Source organism: Neltuma alba, unplaced genomic scaffold (genome assembly GCF_004799145.2).
Source record: "Neltuma alba isolate B1F8T4 unplaced genomic scaffold, ASM479914v2 tig00011238_pilon, whole genome shotgun sequence".
Lineage (NCBI taxonomy): Eukaryota > Viridiplantae > Streptophyta > Magnoliopsida > Fabales > Fabaceae > Neltuma > Neltuma alba.
This window is the reverse complement of record NW_021635957.1, coordinates 14,885-35,754: the sequence shown is the minus strand read 5'-3', so window position 1 is coordinate 35,754 and position 20,870 is coordinate 14,885. Positions and strand designations below refer to the sequence as shown.

General features: G+C 37.6%; 4 protein-coding genes across 5 annotated transcripts; 1 reads left to right on the top strand and 3 right to left on the bottom strand.

Moving 5' to 3' along the window:
• Positions 1-1,654: 1,654 nt before the first annotated feature.
• Positions 1,655-2,852, top strand: LOC114762620 (auxin-induced protein 22D-like). The gene is made up of 2 exons (XM_028952135.1): positions 1,655-1,980; positions 2,090-2,852. The coding sequence occupies exons 1-2, from the start codon at positions 1,766-1,768 to the stop codon at positions 2,457-2,459; spliced, it is 585 nt and encodes a 194-aa protein (XP_028807968.1). The 5' UTR covers positions 1,655-1,765; the 3' UTR covers positions 2,460-2,852.
• Positions 2,853-4,994: 2,142 nt separating this feature from the next.
• LOC114762611 (protein OSB1, mitochondrial) lies at positions 4,995-7,672 on the bottom strand. The gene is made up of 5 exons (XM_028952122.1): positions 7,267-7,672; positions 6,552-6,690; positions 6,383-6,467; positions 6,187-6,290; positions 4,995-5,428 (listed from the first exon to the last, which is right to left on the bottom strand). The coding sequence occupies exons 1-5, from the start codon at positions 7,641-7,643 to the stop codon at positions 5,240-5,242; spliced, it is 894 nt and encodes a 297-aa protein (XP_028807955.1). The 5' UTR covers positions 7,644-7,672; the 3' UTR covers positions 4,995-5,239.
• Positions 7,673-9,275: 1,603 nt separating this feature from the next.
• Positions 9,276-12,850, bottom strand: LOC114762610 (transcription factor UNE12). Its single transcript, XM_028952121.1, has 6 exons — positions 12,373-12,850; positions 11,203-11,322; positions 10,976-11,041; positions 10,604-10,669; positions 10,250-10,327; positions 9,276-9,967 (listed from the first exon to the last, which is right to left on the bottom strand). The coding sequence occupies exons 1-6, from the start codon at positions 12,709-12,711 to the stop codon at positions 9,737-9,739; spliced, it is 900 nt and encodes a 299-aa protein (XP_028807954.1). The 5' UTR covers positions 12,712-12,850; the 3' UTR covers positions 9,276-9,736.
• A 3,694-nt stretch (positions 12,851-16,544) lies between these two features.
• LOC114762612 (sec-independent protein translocase protein TatB) lies at positions 16,545-20,019 on the bottom strand. 2 transcript variants are annotated; one of them, XM_028952124.1, is made up of 9 exons: positions 19,856-20,019; positions 19,660-19,747; positions 19,465-19,586; positions 18,671-18,806; positions 18,502-18,560; positions 18,304-18,423; positions 18,036-18,228; positions 17,621-17,724; positions 16,545-16,832 (listed from the first exon to the last, which is right to left on the bottom strand). In XM_028952124.1, the coding sequence occupies exons 2-8, from the start codon at positions 19,718-19,720 to the stop codon at positions 17,624-17,626; spliced, it is 792 nt and encodes a 263-aa protein (XP_028807957.1). In that variant the 5' UTR covers positions 19,721-19,747; positions 19,856-20,019; the 3' UTR covers positions 16,545-16,832; positions 17,621-17,623. The 2 variants fall into 2 exon arrangements, with proteins under 2 accessions (XP_028807957.1, XP_028807958.1); XM_028952125.1 differs by having other exon boundaries at positions 19,910-20,019.
• Between the last annotated feature and the right edge of the window lie 851 nt (positions 20,020-20,870).

The window sequence follows — 20,870 nt, the reverse complement described above, 5'->3', positions numbered from 1 at the left end:
TTCATCCACAGTTTTGCCAACCCGCTCCACCAAGTGAAAGGGCAAAAGATAACTAAACAGTGATATAAACAAACATGATGAGTGATTTTGATGGGAGAAAAGGTTGATGGGCCTTGGTGAGTGTGTGTGTGGTGCATCGATCCAAGAGAAGTGAGTTGGGTCCAGAAGAGAAATATATGTGCTAATCTGGTTTTTGTGAATGATTTCAGATAGTGCTTCACTACTTGTCGTGCTTTTAATTTTCTTGCTTGCCCCGTTGGCTATTCTTTTTCCTTTCTTCTTTAGCACGCTTGCACCAACAAATGCACCTGCCTAACCCTTTCTTTTAGTTGTTTTTGGAGTCTTGTGCTGCATGCTCGTTATTAAGTGGTGGCCCGATCAATGACTTAATCACCAACTAATATCTGTGTCTGCCATTTGAAGTAGCTAGTTGGTGTTTTTTTTTTTAATTATCTGGTTCTCTACTGTAAAGCAACCACCTTTAACTTTCTGGTAAAGCTTCATTTTCAAGGGTTCTTTTATTTACAGTGTAACACTGCTGATTTGATATCGTTGTCGCTGACGAAAACTTTCTCATGCATGCACTTATCAAATGAATCCCTTATTCGCACTTCCACCGGTACAACCGTCTTATATTTTAGCAAATACGTCTAAGATAACTTCAAACTTAATATAAAACAAAAGCCTATCGTATTATCTATTATATATCCATTACTATTTGAAATTTGAAATATAGTACGAAAGAAATTGTTCATCAAGTGATGATCCTAATTATCACGCGCACGTACACTTAATTGGTTTTAACCCTAAATCAACTTTTAGCTCTACGCAAGGCTTCAAAACGGGGACCCGAAAACTGTTGAGAATGACATACTTCACATGCTGCAATTTCCAATGTATATACAAAGCAGAAACTGAATCGTACATACGCTAATAATGTACATGTACATATAGAAGTATTCATTTGTTTTATAACCTGATCCCCATTGACCTCGTACCAGTTCCATGTATCTGTTAAGTTTTCCTCGTCTGAGGTCGGATCTATGGTTAGTATTCAATTTTTTTTTTTTTAAAAGGTTTGTATAATTATGTTGAATAAAAAATGGAGCTGACCATCTCACATGTCATGTAGCTACAAGCAACTACCTATTCACATCAAGTTCTCTCATTGATTGCATCCTCCCACATGATCATGCCCGACCAATCAATAGCATCCACGTGGGACACGCTCCCTGTTCACATGGCCGTGTTCCTACCCGAAGGGCCCGTGATCCAACGCTCCAAGATTCACTCGGCAAATTCCACCAACAGAATATTAGCCGTCCGTTCCTGGTCCACGTTCTTCAGTGCCATTGCCCGACCTTGTTCCTCCCTTGTCTCCCTTGTCCTGGGCACCGTCTATTCGTCTCTTCCGCGTCCTTTCCCCCGCCACGCGCTGCCTGCCCAAACCGTGTGCGGGTGTGGGTCCCACGTGTAAAAGTCTGCCTTGTCACCACCCAATTGGCGGGTGAGGAAGCGCGTGCAATAATGGAAAGTAGGTCTATTTTGCTGAGTCAGTGCCCCATGAGAGCAAGGGAATCCAGATACTATTGTCCCTTATCTCGCTGTTGTGGCGAGCCACTATAAAATTGGGTGGATTGGGCTAAGCTGCCTCATATCTTCATTCATTCCGTCTTGGTGCTTATAAACTCAAAACCTCTTTCTCTCCGTCGCTCAGAGATCAGAACTGGAGTGTTAAATTTGATCATCATTGAAGATCAAAGAAATGGAGAATTCAGTATCAATGGGTGAGCTGAACCTGAAGGACACAGAGCTAAGGTTGGGATTGCCAGGCAGCGACGAGCCAGAGAAACGATGCAGTGTTGGAAGCAAAAGGAAATGTTCACCTGAGGAAACAAGTCGTGAGGAGGAATTAACAGGCAAGAGTAGTAGTGATGCTAAAAGTGATCAAAACGAGTCAGACCATGGCCCACCAGCAAAGTAAGTGACGATATATATTCTTTATCTTTCTCAGAGAACTTGAATTGTTTTGATATGTATTTGGAGGGGTCTGATGTCTTACAGTTACGTGTTGTTTTGGAAATGGCAGGGCGCAAGTAGTGGGATGGCCACCAGTGCGAAGTTTCAGAAAAAATAGTATGCAGCAAAAGAAGGAGGAAGAGAGTGGAAGGTACGTGAAAGTGAGCATGGCTGGTGCTCCTTACTTAAGGAAGATAGATATCAAGGTTTTTAAGAGCTACCCACAAGTCCTCAAGGCCTTAGAAAAGATGTTCGAGTGCACTTTTGGTGAATATTCAGAAAGAGAGGGATACAATGGATCTGAATATGTTCCCACATATGAAGACAAAGACGGCGATTGGATGCTTGTTGGAGATGTTCCCTGGGAGATGTTCACATGCTCCTGCAAAAGGCTCAGAATCATCAAAGGATCTGAAGCTAAGGGTTTGGGTTGTCTATGACCTTAGCATGCATATCCATATCATCCACGCATTTACGTAGTAGCTACGTGCTCAAACAGTCCACGGCGACATCAGAAATCCTTCTTCTTTCCCCCCCCCCCCCCTGGGTTGTCCAAATGGAAGCATCAATTACAAAAGGGCGACCTGAGATATATATATTATATACCTAGGTGAGAAACAGAGACACACAGTTTTTTCTACCTCCCCATTATATCTATGTATCGGCGGATTTCAGGTCTTCTTCCTTGGCCATATGTGGTCTTCTGTTTCCTTTTTTTTTTTTAAAAAAATTTTTGCCCCCCTTTCCTTCTTTTTTTCATAAGAAAGAAGAAGCCAATTAATGCTAATTATATTGTACAGAAGATATATAATAAAATCTTTTTGTTCTTGATCTGTTCTTGTGCCAGTTATACTATATTCTTTGTTAATATGAGATTTAGTTTGTAGTTTAAATTGAACTATCAGAATCAGAGATAGTATTATAGGGAAAATAGGCAGAGCTATTTTAATTTCTTTTGTTGTCGGTTGGTCTTGTGTGCTGTAAATGAAGACATGAATTTTGGGTGCATGTCCCAGTTTTGATGCTAATCGGTTGATTTTGCGTATATGGCATTGATGATACGAAGAAATGAGACCAAAGAAGGAATAATTCCATATATTTGTGTGTGTGATGAAATGAGTTTGAGATATCTCACGAGAATTACAATAAATGGCACCGCTATAGACCTCCTGGTAACATGGGGATGTCAAATCAAACAGGATGGCAATTGTCCCTGGCTTCATGATTTTATTAATTTCGGGATTTAACTTGCATGTCGGACACGTAAATTATATTACATTACATATTCTACCAGTGGGATGGTCCTAATCATGGTTTAGCAGGTAATTAATTAATCTAGGGTTTAAGATTTAGAGTTTAGCCAGGTTTATACGATAAGATGCTGTGTTGCGTACGTAAACTAGTAAACTTTTCATACCATAATGACGTAAAGGAGAAAAATTTTCCCGGTATATTTATTATAATGTCCCTAGCTAATTTCTTGAGTTTAAGCTTGCCAATGACAGCACAATCATGAAGACGTAAAAATTTCATGGCCTTGGTTCACCATATATATTGGTCCACTTATTACTTAAAGTTAAGAAGATGGAGGCATCAGGAGTCTTCCAATTTGTGTGAGTAAAATACCTTATTCAAGATGTTCAATAAATAGGGATCATGCAGGTTCGTCGACGAATATGAAAAAGCTTTATGTCATTTTCTATGATCAAGAATCATTCTTTAAAGATATTAGCAATTTCGGGAAAAATCGACTTCTTGGTCAAAGTGATGATTTAGAAACTCACTGTTTGCAGTGGGACAGTGTGTCATGAACTCGAAAGCTTGGGAAAAAACAAGCAGAAAATCAATTCCCAGGAACTGTGGCTTTGTATTTTAGTTATTTCCTACTTCAGAAAGATGCCTCTACAGGTCGCTACAGGGTTCGGGTAGTTTGGCGGATCCGATGTGGGCGCGTTATATTTGAATTTTGGTGAAGCATCTTCGTCCACATCGTTTGCGATATCTGCATGAAGCTAGCCAGTCGACAGCTTAACATGGCACGCAGGTGCAAAAGGATTTTGTGTTGTAGCATTGCAGAAACAGAGCGCGGGATTAGAGTTTGATATCAGTCATGTCAAGAACAGATCTTAAACTCCAATCAGTGAATAGAACCAGTCAACTCTTTTTCTCATAAGAGAAGACAGATCACCATTTGGCCCTCACGTACAGGCCAGAAGTAGGGTACCAGGGAGGAAAGTTCCAATTTAGACTTTCTGGTTCACAGACCAAATTAATGAGTAAAGTGGGAATGCCAGACACAGGATTCGGTTTCTGCAAAATGGTGATACTGTCCTCTATCTAACTCAGCCTACACACATTCATTCCATGTTATGGAGGACCCAGTATCTGCCATTGCACGCTGTGTTCTGTCTCTGTGCTGACATTACAGTTGTCCACTTGCCTAGTAGCCTTGCACACCCATAAAAGGGGGACAAAATCTCTTGAATCAATGCATAGGACTCCAGCAAGAAAGAAGACGCCATCCTTGAACTAATCATAACGCATCAGAATAACCACCCAACGAATCCCAGCGTTCCAGGCATGAAGAAGAGACCTTCCAAATCTCATCTTCCCCTTCCCCACACATGAATATCTGCCCTGAACACTATAGAAGCCTATTCCCCCAGCGTACCTCTATTATCAAGAATTAGGCCTCCGCAACCTCCGCCTGCCTTATGGCATATGACTTGCCTATATTTTATTTCTCGATAATTGTCTAAAATTATTGAATTTAAGAGGAACTCGATTTGAAAAGATTTTCCTACAAGGGACTATCATCGTATGACTCATAATCAAAACATGAACCTTGTCTCTGTAGTAACGCAAGGTTTAAGGGACGAAAACGTTGTATTGACAGAGGGCATCCTTATGGGCATTATTTAATAATTTATTAACAAGTATACTACTTCCCCTCGAATCTGAGTAAATATAATCACTTGTCCAAAATGATATATCGAGGATGGTTTTATTTATAAAGACAAAACAGTGTTTCTGATGTCGTTCACGATAATAATTCAGCAAATAAGATACACGTGCGCAATCAGCGCAGAAAATTAGGCACAGCAAACGAATAATGTAAGTTGCTGAAGTAGAGCTATAATTTGCATTCAAAGTGTAACACACTGTACAAAGTATCCTCGTCAAAATCAAATGCTACGTTGGGCACCGCTGACACAAGCTTTTAGAAAGACAAGAATTCATCAGCAGCCGCCATGCTTACAGGCATCCTAGCATTTTGATCAGGGAAAAGCTCCATCCTCGTATCCATTATTTCCAGCTGGGACTTGACCCATGGTGGATTGGACCTGCCCTCCACCCACAATGCTTCCCCTGTATCTTTGTGCTTGAAATCAGGATACTTTGGGTTCCTCTGCAAATTTTACAAAAAACTTCAGGCACCATGAATTCAAATAGGCTTTCCTATAACTATGGAAGCATAATAATCATAAACAAACCAGGAAACCACCCGTGCCATGCAGAGGTTGGTGATCAGTTGCTGTTGATATAGCGCTTAAGAGATGAGTGATTGTATAGTATGAGGTCATCATCATAATTTTTGTTTGGATTATTATACCGGAAATTAATTATTGAGCTAAATCCATATAACAAATGGTAGAATGAATATAAAGCAAACTGCAAAACTATTTACTATTTTACTGCTTTTTTTCTGAGCGTACATGCTTAAAATGGAGAACAGACACCCCATGCTCAATGGCAAGTTAAGTAACAAGGGTCAAAGTTATAAGACGGGAAAATAAGGCAACAAGAGAAAATATAGCCATATAGGTGTCAGGGAGAAGGGATTCATAAAACAATTGCAACATTCAGTAGGCAATGGATTACTTGAAAATTTAAACAGGCATCAGATTCCACGAGGAATATAATTACAGCTGAGAAGCAAAACCTTTTCTTCATTTAAAAGATACTACCTCTAATCCTTAATATAAGAACTAGTTAACTAATTTTAGTAAATTACATTTGATAATACCTTCAACAACTACAACTACTATAAAGATACCTTGAAAAAAAATAGATAAATATGATAAACAAAATAGATTGGGGTCTTATATTTAGGACCAAATTACTAACTCTTATATTAAGGATAGGAGATAATAATTAACAATTTACCTTGTTTTTCCTGTTGTCCCACCACTCCTCTGGCCTAGCAAAGAACGCTTGCCATAATTCTTCTGCAGAGCCATTATTATTTACACCGGAGTTCCCTCTTCTATCTGAAATCAAAGCAGAAAAAAGGCCTGCCATTAAGCGGAAAAACAATAGTGAGACATAGTGGACACTATATTTGATTGAATACATGACTTGCCAGTCATCGTGGAATGAGACTCGCGATTGTTTGTCGATACTGGTAATTGACCCCTTTCAATGAAATTCAGCTGCTGAACAAACACCTGCTTGAGACCTAAAATATAGTGATTCACTTGCAGAAGGGCAACAAATACGTACATAAAATAAAAAATAGGAAATTACAAAACCTTGTAGTAGGTCTGCGGTTTCCCGAAGTTGCTTTGGACAGTATCTGTAACCAGGCGACCAGAAACATAAATTTGGTGGCCTCTCTCTACATGCTGAAAAGCAACATGTGCAAGCTCATCCCAGAATGTCAAGTTTATCCTTCATTTGAAAAAGTAACTTCTCTGAGAAACATAATTCTTAAAAATCCCAAGAAAGTGTTTTAGGCCGGAAACGCAAAGCTACTTTTCCCTTCATTCTAGAGTATATTGTTACTCTATAGCCAAAATAAAAAATCATCAAAAGAAACTACACAGTGGCACTCAACTGAATGGGAATGCAATGCAATAGAGCTCTAGTTAACATTTTGCTTATTCAGATGATAAACAGTGCTTTTGTTCCTTTTATGGGCACCAACCACCATAGGAATTCCTTTTCCACTTCCTGCCCATTCTATATTACTCATTTGAAAGAGTACTCAACATGAATTCAAATAGCAACATCTTGCAGCAACAGCTATGGGAAAAGCTATGAGTTCCCATCCCCCTTTTTCTAGAAGTTGAAGTGAAGCTAAAGACTTAGAAGTGTAGCAAATAAATTTCAGAGAGCAAGTCAATGAAAAAGCCATCGCCGAAGTGCCCCACGAATTGCCACCCGGTAAGCAAATCATTAACCACGAGGTAACAAGAAAGCAAACAATGTTTAAATGCCACGAATAATAGCAAACGGGTGAAGTACCAGAATGACTGGGTGGCATTTTTTTTAACGGCGAGGCGGGTCCAGGCGACCACTTTGCCGGAGGGAAAGTTCTTAATTTCTACAGGAATGGCGACGATGCCGATTAGATTGACGGAATTGCAAAGCTCCTTCTTCCAAGGAATCACTGGGGGCTTAGGGTACGAGACCTGAGGCTGGGAGTGATCGTTATTAGCGTAGAACGGGTCTTTGTAATCATTCATGGAGCACTTGAGGCAACCATTCCACTTATAAGAGTGGGTTTTGTAGGGAGAGTATACGGAAGGGAAAAGGTTTGGGCATTGAATTACAGACGGAGATTTGGGGATACGGGGGATGATGTGCAGGTTTCTCAAACTAGCTGCTTGTTCCAACCCCATTGCTTCTCGTCTTCCTCAGGGACTTATCTTCAAGTATTTCACACTACGGAGGCTCATTCAGGCGTGGAAGGGAGGTAATGGTGTCCATTGCTCTGGGCTTCGGAATGGAACAAATAGCTCGAGGAAGCCCGTGTTCAAATTATGGACTAATGGAGGAATGGAATCCCTTAAGCCCAAAACTTATATAATTGGGCTTCAGGCAATTTGCTCCGTTAATCATGGGTAGGCCCATAGCTCCGTTCAAATTGTGGGATTCTTTTGCCGACAAATTATGGGCCAGTTGAAGACTGGAATCCCTTTCAGCTCAAAACCAATGTAACTGGGCCATTTGCTCCTTTAATCATTGGCAGGCCCATAGCTCCGTCAATTTATGGGCCAGTTGAACCGAATCCAGTTAAGCCCAAAATTTATATAACTGGGCTTCAGACCATTTGCTTGGCTAATATGGGTAGGCCCATAGATCCGTTCTAATTATGAGCCCGTTGAAGAATGATATCCTTTTAAGCCCAAAAATAACTGGGCTTCAGACCATTTGCTCCGTTAATATGGGTAGGCCCATAGGAACTATCTTTCTCTATTTTTCTTCTACTCTCATCTTGGAATGTGACACCAACGGGGATTGGATCTAACTGAAAGAGCTAGTCCCTCACAACGTGACAAACCAATATTCAAATTCTTGCTGGGAGATGTGCCTACATTTAATGCCCGACAGTGTCTCGAAATAGAATTTCCTCCAATAGAAAGATAACTATGCTTTAGCAAAAAAAAAAAAAAATCTTGAAATGTGACATCTTACATAGATTTTAACTTTAAATTGCATATAAATGTTTTTATAATTGCAATAATTATCGTATGATCAATAGTAAATTTTATTCGAGATAAACTATTTTCCAAATATAATATTTTATCGTACGAAATTCTATTTAGATAATATATTTCTCAAGAAACAAAAACGCTAGATAACATTAAATAGTAGAAGGATAAGAAGGTGGTGTCTTGTTTTTCCGAGTCCATATATCAACTTGGGTACTTTTTCTCGTTTTCTAGTGTATAGTGTATACATAAGCTAGGAACTTTATTTTGTTGTTTTTGCGAAATACAAGTCAGGAACTTATTTTCCAATAAAACAGGAAAATAAGCTTCCCGTATTAGAGTCAAACAAAAATCTTTTACTTTTTACTAATAGGCATTATCTCTAGCAGTATGAAAAAATTTCTGCTAAAAAAAATACTCACATTTAGTACTTAATAGCGTCTTAAATGAGATCACTTTAAATAAGAGGATATATGCGCTTAGGACAAAAAATCTATTGTTTTAGAGATGAAAGATCAATTGAAGAGTTTTTTTTCCCTCTTCTTATCTTAATTTTCTTTTCTTTTGACCCAAAAGAGAGTGGAGACACGGCGCACATAGGCGAGTTGAGTTGATATTTGATAAATGGGCAGAAGCTCTGTAGAACGGGAGATGTTTGTCCTATCTGTCTATTTTATTAATGGCTTATGGGCATGAACCGTTGAAGACAGCACCCTTATCCGTCCTTCTTCGAATTCTACAATGGTTTATCGTCCAATAATTATTCAGGAGAACAAAGATGAGCCTGGTGACTTTTGAGTTAAAGCTGACGCCCACCCAATAACAAACAAAAAGTATAATCATTTTCTGCGGGACTCCGCAAAAAACAGCATTCTTCAAAGCAAACATTATTCGTCTCAAATTCTTGAGAAATTACATCCCCTCTATCCTATGACAAGGTCCCACAAACCATTACATTATAAAAAGCGCTCCCGTAATGTTCCACTACCCCCACTCCACCCATTGATCCAAAAAAGCAAGAGCTTATCAAGTGAACTTTGACAATTCCTTTCCTTTTACTTGAAACTTAGCAAGACAAGGTGGGGTCTGTCATATTTTCAAGGCATTGACATCCACCCCTGCACTGACAAAAAAAAGCAGAAAAAGAAAGGCAAAAAAGATACAACTATGGCATCTGACTTTGATTGCATCCAGTGACTGGAATTATGGGGGTTTTGAAACACACATAAATGGGGGGTCCCAGCAGTGTTAGGTGAGGCCTTGGAGGAGGGTGAGGTCTTCTATGGAGGAGGATTAGTCTCAGACTTAACTATGCTTGAGGTGTCTGGTGGCTGCGAGTGGTATATTGCAGACGCGAGTGAGATCGGCATTATGCAGAGGGCCTTCGATTGAAGGAATTGCATGGCAGCTCCAACATTTTCCTCCATAAGCTTAGCTACTTGTCTTTCCGTGCCATCATTCGACCACTTCTCCCACACTGCTTCATTTCTTCCACCTTCACTTCCATCTTCCTAATCAACACTAGATTTGATTAATTGTTTGAAGAGATATATAATAATTTTTTAATAATAGATTTAGATACAGTTCTATATACCTGCTACCGGATTTTTCAATTAAAAGTTGACTGCTCTATAGTTTTCAGTGATAATAGGGAATTCTATAGTCATCTGTAGAACCCATAAGGTTACTACTAAAGACCTATGTACTCATCATGGACTAATCAGAGAAGCTGACCGTAAAGAAGAAAGAGTTGTATATAATTTTTTATTCGTTTTATTCTATAATAATCATACCTCAACTGATGATAATGGGATGTCAGTCACCAGTGGTGCAACTGCACCGGCTCCACCTAATCTACTCATACTCAAAACCTGAAAGACAAATGGAATCAAATTGAATAGTCACTACAAGAATTCCAAACTCTTGGTTTCTCACACTTTGTGGAGAACTCAAGAAGTGGACCCCGTGAAGAATCTCGCTTTGATATTCATATCATAGGTCAATCAATTTGTTTTCCAATTGATGTCTAGGGGATTTAATGAACTTTTAACATATTCAGAGAAATTGGTATTAGAAAAAGAATAAAACATAATAGCTTCCATCATGGAGAAACATTTAAGTCAACAACCAAAGACGCCTTCAATTACCTTCACTTGAAGTCTTAAGAACTTGACATAATCCACAATTTCATCTAACATGGCAGCTCTATCTGTCTGAAGAGGCACAAATAACATGAGAACAAATGAAATAATTTGAACCTAATTTTCAAATGAAATATTACAGGGCAGCAATATTGAGAAACACTATGAGAAAACAAAGCATAATAACATTTTCTGCATTTTCCTGTGATAATAGTAATCACTATCTCTGGTATCAGTTGCCAAGAAGACATATAAATGATAAATTAGTTAAGTTACAGGCATCAAATTACTGCCTACTAACAAGAAACGTCAATTTTGTTTTACAAGACATACAGCTTCTAACTACATGGTGATTAACATGAAAGAAAAGTCATTTACCTTATTAACACTAGGAACCAGTTCCTGCAAGGCCCTAATTCTTTCCGCTATTCTTTCTCTGCGCAACTGTCATCAAAAGATAACATAAAGAATAATTAAAAATAAGCCTCATCTATGGACAAATGATGTTAATGTCTAAACAAATCATCCTCATGCTTAAGATCTAAACATGATGAAGCAGACAATTAGCATTCATGCAAATATTCTGAGAATATCCTGAGACTCACCCGTTCAGCTATGCTGTGTGGATCTGTGGCCTGTCCTCTTCTAGCCCGCACCCTTGGTCGCATTGTTGGTGGCTGTGGAGCAGCAGGAATGCTAGATGGCATAGACTGCCCATGAAAAACCTGCAAACAGTTCATTGGATCAGTAAGAGAAAATGCTTCCTGATCAACAGATTCACCGTCCCAGCCCAATGATAGAAAAATTGAAGTAAAATGGAATAGAATCTAATTTTTATAATATGAAATCATTTATTTAACCATTAGTAAAAATCAATCTTAGATGCTCCAAATTAAATGACATGTCCTAGGGTTCAAAGATCCCAGAAAGTGACCAGAAATACTTACGCAAGGGCCTGAGTAACTCAACTTTTAGCACATCACGATTCTATGAGCTTAAAACAATTTGCAATTCAAAGATTATTCCGTCTCACGAATATTAATTTCATTCCATTCTAGTATGACTTTGTCACACCATAAGGCTATTCGATGGCTGTACTTTGAACCAAACACGACCATCTGAGATATTTATAATAACATGACATGTTAATAATATAACTTGCTACACATTTTATATTTTTTGTGATACATTACTGTGAAGACCACGTCAAAACCTTTACCTGTACAAAAGACAGACCATGACTGCCTATCCGTTTTCTAGAATAACATCGCTTTCCCACTTTCATTAGTATCAAATTGTACGTGAAGCATTAAACCCGTCCTAACAACTGATTCCCCTTTGTTGTACATCCATCACAAGCTTTTTTATTTTCATTTACTGTTCCCTACACACAAATGAATCAAGCACAGCCTAAAACCTTACGTCTTAAAGGTTTCGAAACAGTCTTGTTCTTTCAGGAATTGGGAAAGAGAAGTTAATATATTTGATTAATTTTTACCGAAATGATCAATTTTCCGCCGTGAAGTCATGGGAAATGAGAAAAAGGAAATAATATCACCAACTTTCTGTTTTTTTTTTTGGGGGGGGGGGGGAATCTACCTTCTTAAACTAAAACCATTAAACCGCTAAGCTCACTTACAACTGAAAGTCATAACCAAGAGACGAAAAATAAATATTTAATTTTTATATTCGCAAGAATCATTATGGATGAATTGCAGTCAATTTCCGCCAACACTAACAGAAAACTGAGGAAACAATAAACAAGCTTATCTTACATTCTTAGTTCTACCATCAACGATGTCATCGCGAAAGCGCTTCCCACTGCCCGAAGCCTCCTCGGTTTTAAAATAACTTCCTCCTTTTCCTTGCTCCAAACTGAGGCCTAACTGGTATACTGGTCCATGAAAACCAGTACCGCCAGCAGCACCGACGGCAGAGGGGTGGCCGGTGGCATCGCTTGAGTTGAGCTGCAGCATCTTAGGAGCCGGAGAAGCCGTACCGGCCAAGCCGCCATCAGCTCCAGCCAGGCCGGAGTCAATGGAAGCGAAGGTTGGGAGCCCAAGGATTTGTTCGAAGAAGTCGTCGGTGGAAGCCTCGGATGGGTTATTGGCCATGAGTCAAGACTCGGGACGAGTCGTGCTGAGAAACAATTGAAGGACTCGATTCCTATCTACATGAAGCGCAGAGAATTTTTCCAACCCCCGCAGAGTAGCTTTTTTCCTCCTCTGCCTTATTTTCACGAAGCAGTACTGGTCAGTTCTCAGAGAGCGTGGAGAACAGACCAATGGGAAGTGGTGGCTTTATGCCGAGTTTAGGAGAAATCTGCCCTTTATCTAAAAGGGGCTCCATTTTAGATAATTTACAGGTCCACCCTGCCTTTCCTCTTATTTATATCAGACGTTGTTGTTAGTCCAGGGGGTCTCGGCCAAAATAAACCTATATGATAACGCATGGCGTAGTTTAAAATGATATGAAAGTTTTCAAAAAAATATTTTACTTATAACTTTAATATTGTTATTATCTGTCATTCTAATTAAAAAAAAAGGGAAAAACATTTACAGTCACTGTGGCAAATGGGGCCGCGAGAAGTATTAATTTTGCCAGAATTGATGGAAAATGAATTAAACTTGATAAACTTAAAAACAAAATTTATATGTTTGTCATTCCAAAGGACAATTACTGTTGAAAAGTCAATGCGCTACAATAAAAAATATAAAAATACTGTTCACTTAAATCGAGATAAAACTCTATTCACATATTTATTTTGTATATTGTAAAATCACTTTTTTAAAGTATAATTTAATTTTCTTTCTAATATTATTTTAACATAAAATTTAATTTGTAGTCAAGAGCCCAGTGCTACATAAATAACCATCCACACCAAAAGACTCGTCATCATAATACAAAAACCGTGAGGACGGCAGGGTGAAGATGTAGAATCCTTGTCAGCAGAGCCCAATTCTTCAGCACTGCCCAACTCATGAACCCCTCCAATTTTAAATTAGAGAGAATTTTACTGTAGGACCGCAGAAGACAATTAATATCAAAGAGCCCCTAAAATTTTCTGAAACCTCATTGCAAGATCAAGGGACCAATCTGATATTAGTTCCACAAACGAAATGACGCCACTGCCCCTCATTTTAGAGTGAGATTACAATAATACCCCTCCCTTTTAATTTTGTTAAAAAATAAATATTTACCGGAGTTACTGTTCCGGCCACCGGCGCTTAGGTGGCCGTCGTCAGGGTCCGGTCACCGGTGGCCGGAACAGTAACTCCGGCGAGACCTCCGGTGGCCGGAGTTTTTTTTGTTTAAAACAAAGTGGCCAAGGGAGGGTTTGAACCCAGGACCCCTTGGCACACCAAAAGACTTGTAACCACCAAGCCAAGCAACCCATTCAATCATAAAATGCAAATAAAACTATATATAACAAATAAACGCAACAGTCCAAATGTAAGTGAACAGGTGAAATTAGACGATTTACAAGTGGAATTCAAAAATTTGCAACAAAAATTAGGCAATTTACAAATAACATAATAGAAGTCATAACCCAAAATGCAAGTGTTTAAGTGCAAATGAGCAAGTGAAATTTGAAGATTTACAATAAAAGTTTATGGATTTACAACCCAAATTTGGGAAACACAAGAGAATTCACAACCCAAAATGTAAGTGTTTGAGTGTAAGTGAACAAGTGAAATTAGACGATTTACAAATGGAATTCAGCAATTTACAACAAAAATTAGGCAATTTACAAATAACATAATAGAACTCACAATCCCAAATACAAGTGTTTAAGTGTAAACGAGCAAATAAAATTTGAAGATTTACAACAAAAGTTTATAGATTTGCAAGTGAAATTCGACAATTTCACTTGCTCATTTGCACTTAAACACTTGCATTTGGGGTTATGACTTCTATTATGTTATTTGTAAATTGCCTAATTTTTGTTGTAAATTTCTAAATTCCACTTGTAAATCGTCTAATTTCACTTGTTCACTTACACTCAAACACTTACATTTGGGTTGTGAATTCTCTTGTGTTTACCAAATTTGGGTTGTAAATCCATAAACTTTTATTGTAAATCTTCAAATTTCACTTGCTCATTTGCACTTAAACACTTACATTTGGGGTTATGACTTCTATTATGTTATTTGTAAATTGTCTAATTTTTGTTGTAAATTGTTGAATTACACTTGTAAATCGTCTAATTTCACTTGTTCACTTACACTCAAACACTTATATTTTGGATTGTGAATTCTCTTGTGTTTCCCAAATTTGGGTTGTAAATCCATAAACTTTTATTGTAAATCTTCAAATTTCACTTGCTCATTTGCACTTAAACACTTGCATTTGGGGTTATGACTTCTATTATGTTATTTGTAAATTGTCTAATTTTTGTTGTAAATTGTTGAATTACACTTGTAAATCGTCTAATTTCACTTGTTCACTTACACTCAAACACTTATATTTTGGATTGTGAATTCTCTTGTGTTTCCCAAATTTGGGTTGTAAATCCATAAACTTTTATTGTAAATCTTCAAATTTCACTTGCTCATTTGCACTTAAACACTTGCATTTTGGGTTATGACTTCTATTATGTTATTTGTAAATTGCCTAATTTTTGTTGCAAATTTTTGAATTCCACTTGTAAATCGTCTAATTTCACCTGTTCACTTACATTTGGACTGTTGCGTTTATTTTGTTATATATAGTTTTATTTGCATCTTATGATTGAATGGGTTGCTTGGCTTGGTGGTTACAAGTCTTTTGGTGTGCCAAGGGGTCCTGGGTTCAAAACCCTCCCTTGGCCACTTTGTTTTAAACAAAAAAAACTCCGGCCACCGGAGGTCTCGCCGGAGTTACTGTTCCGGCCACCGGTGACCGAACCCCTGACGGCGGCCACCTGAGCGCCGGTGGCCGAACCTCCGACCTCCGGTGGCTAGAACAGTAACTCCGGTAAATATTTATTTTTTAATAAAATAAAAAGAGAGGGGTATTATTGTAATCTCACTCTAAAAATTAATATCAGATTGGTCCCTTGGTCCTGCAGTGAGGTTTCAGAAAGTTTTGGGGGCTCTTTGATATTAATTGTCTTCTGCGGTCCTACAGTGAAATTCTCCCTTTAAATTACACTATAAAATAAATTTTATATTATATTATAAAATAACTCTTATATTTAGAATTGAAGTAACACTTTTTAAAAAATATAATTAATTAATTCCAACCCATTTTCTTTTCAGGCCGTACGATTTTGAATAAGAAAGAAGAAAGAAAAGGTATGACTGCAATTCTCACCCACAAAGTCACCCTTCTTCTCTAATATTATACTCCTTCGGTCCTAATTATAAGACCCAATTGACTTATTTGAGGAGATTAAGGAAGTAAGTTAAGTTGGTTATTTATAATAAATAAGTGTTGTCATTCCTAAAATATCCTTGCTAATTAAGTATATTGGCTAAAACTATCATTATTAGAAGGATTATCTTGGAAAAAAATACATAAATATAAGAGACAAAATGGATTGGGTCTTATAATTAGGACCAAATAAAAGTCAAATTGGGTCTTATAATAAGGACCGGAGGAGTACAACGCAATTCTGTTACCGTTACATTGTTAATAATAATCACGTTTTCAAAAATCAATTTCACTTCGGACAAAAACAAGTCAAACTTTCATGTTTATTCACTTCGTGAAAATAAGAGACACAAGTAGACAAAAACAAGTCAAACTTTCATGTTGATTCACCTCGAGAAAATAAGAAACACAAGTAGAAAGAAGTGGGGTAAAGGGGAGAACTGGGGCGTCATTCTATATCACTTAAAAATGTTTTCAGGGTTCCCCCCGACAGAAAAGTCCTTGTCCTCTTCCGTTTTTTTTTTTTTTTTTTTGGGGAAAAACATCAAAATGATATAAATTAAAAAGCACATAAAAGAGTGATCCGCAAAAAAGACTCAAGACTCCGAATGGAAAGAAGACACTGAGGCTGAGCCCGAATAACAAAGAAGCTTCTTTCGTCTATACAGCAGCCTGAGTTAATGGGGCTAGGCTTGTGACCAATAAATTAAAAAAATACAATGGGCCAGGCTTTACCCCAATGACAATCACAGTAGCAACTATCCATGTTGGCTAACGGTTTATCATCTGCTACTAGTTACTATAGCCCGGAAAGGCAAATCCCTTGCATGTACTGCAAGGGCTCTTTGTGATGCAGTCTTCTTCCATATCTCGCTTTCCCCTGCAAGCAAAAGACCTATCGTTCGTATCTGGAGAGTGTGGAAATGTTGCAACTTACAAGCAATAAAGCAAGACATAATATGCACAATATCTCTCCAAGTACATGCGAACAATCTCCAAGACTTTAGACAAAACACTGAATAAGTTGGTTATACACCAAATTAGGAAGCATAAGATCCTCTCGGCTTTTGTAAGGGATTCTAGGTCAATAAAAAGTTCTCAACAACTCTGACATAAAGAATTGCTTTCTATCGGGGGGAAAAATGAATAGCTTCTCGCTTCCTTCGGCCCCCTGACGTCACATTGCTTAAATGATTTGCTAGTTATAAGGTCATGTGTTCATCATGCACCAGTTTCTCGCCACATTCTAATATGCAGAAGCAGAAAACCTTCATTGCCATAGTGTCACCAGGAATAGTAGCCCCCAATGACTACTTTGTCAATTGCCAGTGTCACTAGGAATATCCGAATATCAGCCACATCCTTTCTTTCAAAGGTAACAGTCAACAATTTTTAACCCATAGATTCCTAGACGTTTCCTATCCTGAACATAGAAGTTAATATTTGTTGATATCACATCTCCTCATTGATGTTTGCAAATTATTACTGACATCTTTCCAGTTCAACACCAAAAACTAATAATTCCCTATGCCCGCGCGCGTGCACAAAGTACTAACCCAATGCCTTCATTAAAACTGCCCGCTAAATTGATATAATTTTATATTTGCAGATGCTAAAATCTAAGCACATATATCTTGGAGAATGAGGTATCACGTAGTATTACCATACCTTTCATATTTGGTTTCGGGGCTGTGAAAAGAATTCCTTTGCATTATGAGCTACCTCAGCCTCTAGAATTGCTTCCAAAACTATGTCAGATCCTGTCACATCAGCTGCCAAAACAATGATGTCATGGGCTGCTCAGTTTAAATATTAATCAATAACAAGGGCACTTCTTCAACATTTCTCCTCATACCAAATAAGTCAAATTAAAAAAGAAAACTGGTCACACAATCATACAAATCCAGAGAGCTGCCACACATTTTTCAAGAACTTATACTTTTTTTATATGCATTAACTACCGATATTCATCATTTGTAATTTTAAGCCAGATAAACCAGAGGTAGCCGAATAAGAATGATGTCAAAAGCCAACCATGTAGATGACAAGCAACAAGAAAACATAAATGGTAAATGATCATCACCCCCACGATTCGGTGACAGTCCAGCATCTTCGGCAGATATTGGAATGACAGCAAGGGGCAGTTCGTTGTCAATCCTCACTTCAGTATTACTAGTTGACAGGTTATTCTTTATCGCAGGAGACTCAGCCAATCTGGCATAGGTAGTTGCTTGACAATGCATATTGCATGAATCTGAGGATGGTAGTGCAGAATCCTGGAAACAAAAATAGGCACGTGATATGCTAAGATCCTAAAACAGAATATAATTATTCGAAGCTCCAAAGTAAACCTTGATAACAGAGAGTACTAAGTCATTCTTTCCGCTAATGTTTTCTGGTTTCCTATTGGCAAGACCAATAGTAGTTTGACTATGCATATTGCATGGATCTGAAGGCAGTGAAGCAGAATCCTAGAACCAAAGGTAGGCATGTGAGTATAATCAGATCCTAAAGCATTATATATAATTATTTGAAGCTGCAAGATAAACCTTGGAAACAGTGGATGCTGAGTTATTCTCCCAACTAGTGCTTTCTGGTTTACTATTGCCTAAATAAAATAAGAAGAGCATTGCAGAATTGTACAGAGTTTCAGCAACCATGTCTGTAAAAATCTAGTGCATACAACAATATGCCTAAAATTATTTGTTCAGATAATACCATCTGAGGTAGATTTGAGGTCAATATTATCCACAAGCCTCCGGGTCAAAGGACCAGGATTTATGATTGATATGCTTCGAATTTCATGCCGTATGGCATCTAGCTGGGCCATTGTATCCTGCAATTCCTTATGAACCTGAAAAAATAACAAATGAACGTAATATAATTTAAATTCTGCAAAGGAATGCCATGGCCAAAAGTTAGTTTGGATAAAGGTGATCCTCGGATGAGATATATAGATATGCTCCTAACAAAAATATTTTTTATCAGAAATATTGATCGAAGATATCCAAAGTGCATCACATTCATTCAAGAAATTAGGCTTTTTAATTGTTCTCATCTCCTTTTTTTCCTTTTCTAAAGAAAGAAAGAAAGATTATGTTGAACCCCCCACTTCCTCACTGATGGGAGGAGTAGAGAGAATGAAAGGAGAGGAAGGGATGAAGTTGGAGACTGCACTGACAAGATAAACTGACTTCAACTGGTCTAGAGAATTGGCATACAGCTATTGACAGGAATATTTATAGGAACCCACAACAAGAGAACAAAATGAATGAAAAGACAGAAAAGTAAACAAACCAGAAAATAGATAGCTAGAATTTCGAGCGCATAGAATAAGTCAGCCACAATTTCTATTCCTATTCTCCATCTATTTTTTATTTATTTTCTCGCCTGCACCTCAAGCAACAAAGGGGACACATTTATCATCTAATATATGATCAGGTAGTGTTATATATATATATATATATATATATTCAATCCACATCATACTGCCTTGGATAAAAAGGGAGCACCTGGCGAGCTTGAGTTTGCTCCATAACAGAGTCGAACTGGCCACGAGCCAACTGCACGTATCCAACAGCTCGGCCAGCTAGCCTCCCTGCCGTTCTAGCAATCCTTGGCAAATCCTTTGGGCCTATTATACAGTTTGGTGGATAAGTAATTTGAAATTGCGCTAAGAAATAAATTTGATAAATGCGGGTAAGTACCGATCAAAGCAGCAGTAGCTCCAATCAACAGAAACAGCTCTCCATACGAAATTCCCAGCATTGTTCACTGCTTGTGGCACCTCAGCCTCTGAGAAGAGAGGAGTTTGAAACATAATGAAGCATGTGATCAATCAAAATAGAATTGCCACGAAACATTTCGCACAAAAGCATAACAATTTCATTTTACGGCACTCACTGCAAAAACAATCCAAGAGGTAGCATTCGAAAATCAATTTCATAAATTCAATACACCAAAAGAAGGAGGTTCATAACGAAGCTCAGAAACCGACAAACAACCGATTTTAACAACTCAGGAGTTTCTTTCGAATTGTACTTCTTATCCTTTATCGTGGGCCAAGTTCCAGTATTAGGTCCATGACGGATGGGGCTAATCCTAATGCTCTGGTCCTCAATAGACGCTAGGGCAGCAGAGAAGATTCAGGGGAGGGGAAAGCAAGTATCCAACGAGATTCGAAAGAAATTTCCTTCGTCACGATATAACGTTTTTGTTCAAGAAAAATAGCAAATAAAAACCTAGTAATATATGAAATTATAATTTGGGATTCTCAATTTAAAAAATAATAAATGAAAACTCGGTCTCATATTATAAATATGAAATTTTAATGAAATGTCTGAAATACCCTTCAGTCAAATGATAGGTTAACTATGGGAAATGATATGTTTACTTTAGCGAATGACAATTTCAATAGAGCAAATCACAATTTAGTTGAGGGTATACCAAATGACAAGTTAACTATGAAAATGACAAGTTCAGTAAACCAAATCATAATTTAGCTGAAGAACATTTCAAACGTTTCATCAAAATTTCATATTTACAATATAGGATCGGGTCTTTATTTGTCATTTTTCAAATTAAAGATCCCAAATCATAATTTCACGCGTTAGAGAGTTTTTATTTGCTTTTTTTTTTTGTTTATGACCTTTTTCCTTATGGATTTATGTTTTTTGTTAGCGAAGTTATGAAAATTAATTATTTTAAAATATCATAAATTTTCAAAATTATCCAAAATGAATGAATGAAAATATCCTCGATGCATAACTCAATACATAATTTGGTTGAAAATCGAAAGTTAATTGCAAATAGATTATAAATTGCGAAAATTATATAAATTTTAAAAGATTAATTATACATCGTTAAATTTTAGCGGTAAATAATAGAAGACTAGCTGTGGATAAGTTGTAAATTATGA

Excerpts from the sequence above, each read along its gene's own strand:
- LOC114762620 (XM_028952135.1), top strand. The coding sequence starts at position 1,766 with ATGGAGAATTCAGTATCAATGGGTGAGCTGAACCTGAAGGACACAGAG. Across the intron at positions 1,981-2,089 it reads GACCATGGCCCACCAGCAAA|GGCGCAAGTAGTGGGATGGC; the intron begins GTAAGTGACGAT and ends TGGAAATGGCAG.
- LOC114762611 (XM_028952122.1), bottom strand. The coding sequence starts at position 7,643 with ATGGGGTTGGAACAAGCAGCTAGTTTGAGAAACCTGCACATCATCCCC. Across the intron at positions 6,691-7,266 it reads AATGCCACCCAGTCATTCTG|GATAAACTTGACATTCTGGG; the intron begins GTACTTCACCCG and ends TTTCAAATGAAG. Across the intron at positions 5,429-6,186 it reads GGGACAACAGGAAAAACAAG|AGGAACCCAAAGTATCCTGA; the intron begins GTAAATTGTTAA and ends TAAAATTTGCAG.
- LOC114762610 (XM_028952121.1), bottom strand. The coding sequence starts at position 12,711 with ATGGCCAATAACCCATCCGAGGCTTCCACCGACGACTTCTTCGAACAA. Across the intron at positions 11,323-12,372 it reads TTGATGGTAGAACTAAGAAT|GTTTTTCATGGGCAGTCTAT; the intron begins GTAAGATAAGCT and ends AACTGTTTGCAG. Across the intron at positions 11,042-11,202 it reads CACACAGCATAGCTGAACGG|TTGCGCAGAGAAAGAATAGC; the intron begins GTGAGTCTCAGG and ends TTTTGATGACAG.
- LOC114762612 (XM_028952124.1), bottom strand. The coding sequence starts at position 19,720 with ATGCTGGGAATTTCGTATGGAGAGCTGTTTCTGTTGATTGGAGCTACT. Across the intron at positions 18,807-19,464 it reads AGCAAACTCAAGCTCGCCAG|GTTCATAAGGAATTGCAGGA; the intron begins GTGCTCCCTTTT and ends TTATTTTTTCAG. Across the intron at positions 17,725-18,035 it reads ACTGTCACCGAATCGTGGGG|CTGATGTGACAGGATCTGAC; the intron begins GTGATGATCATT and ends TTGTTTTGGCAG.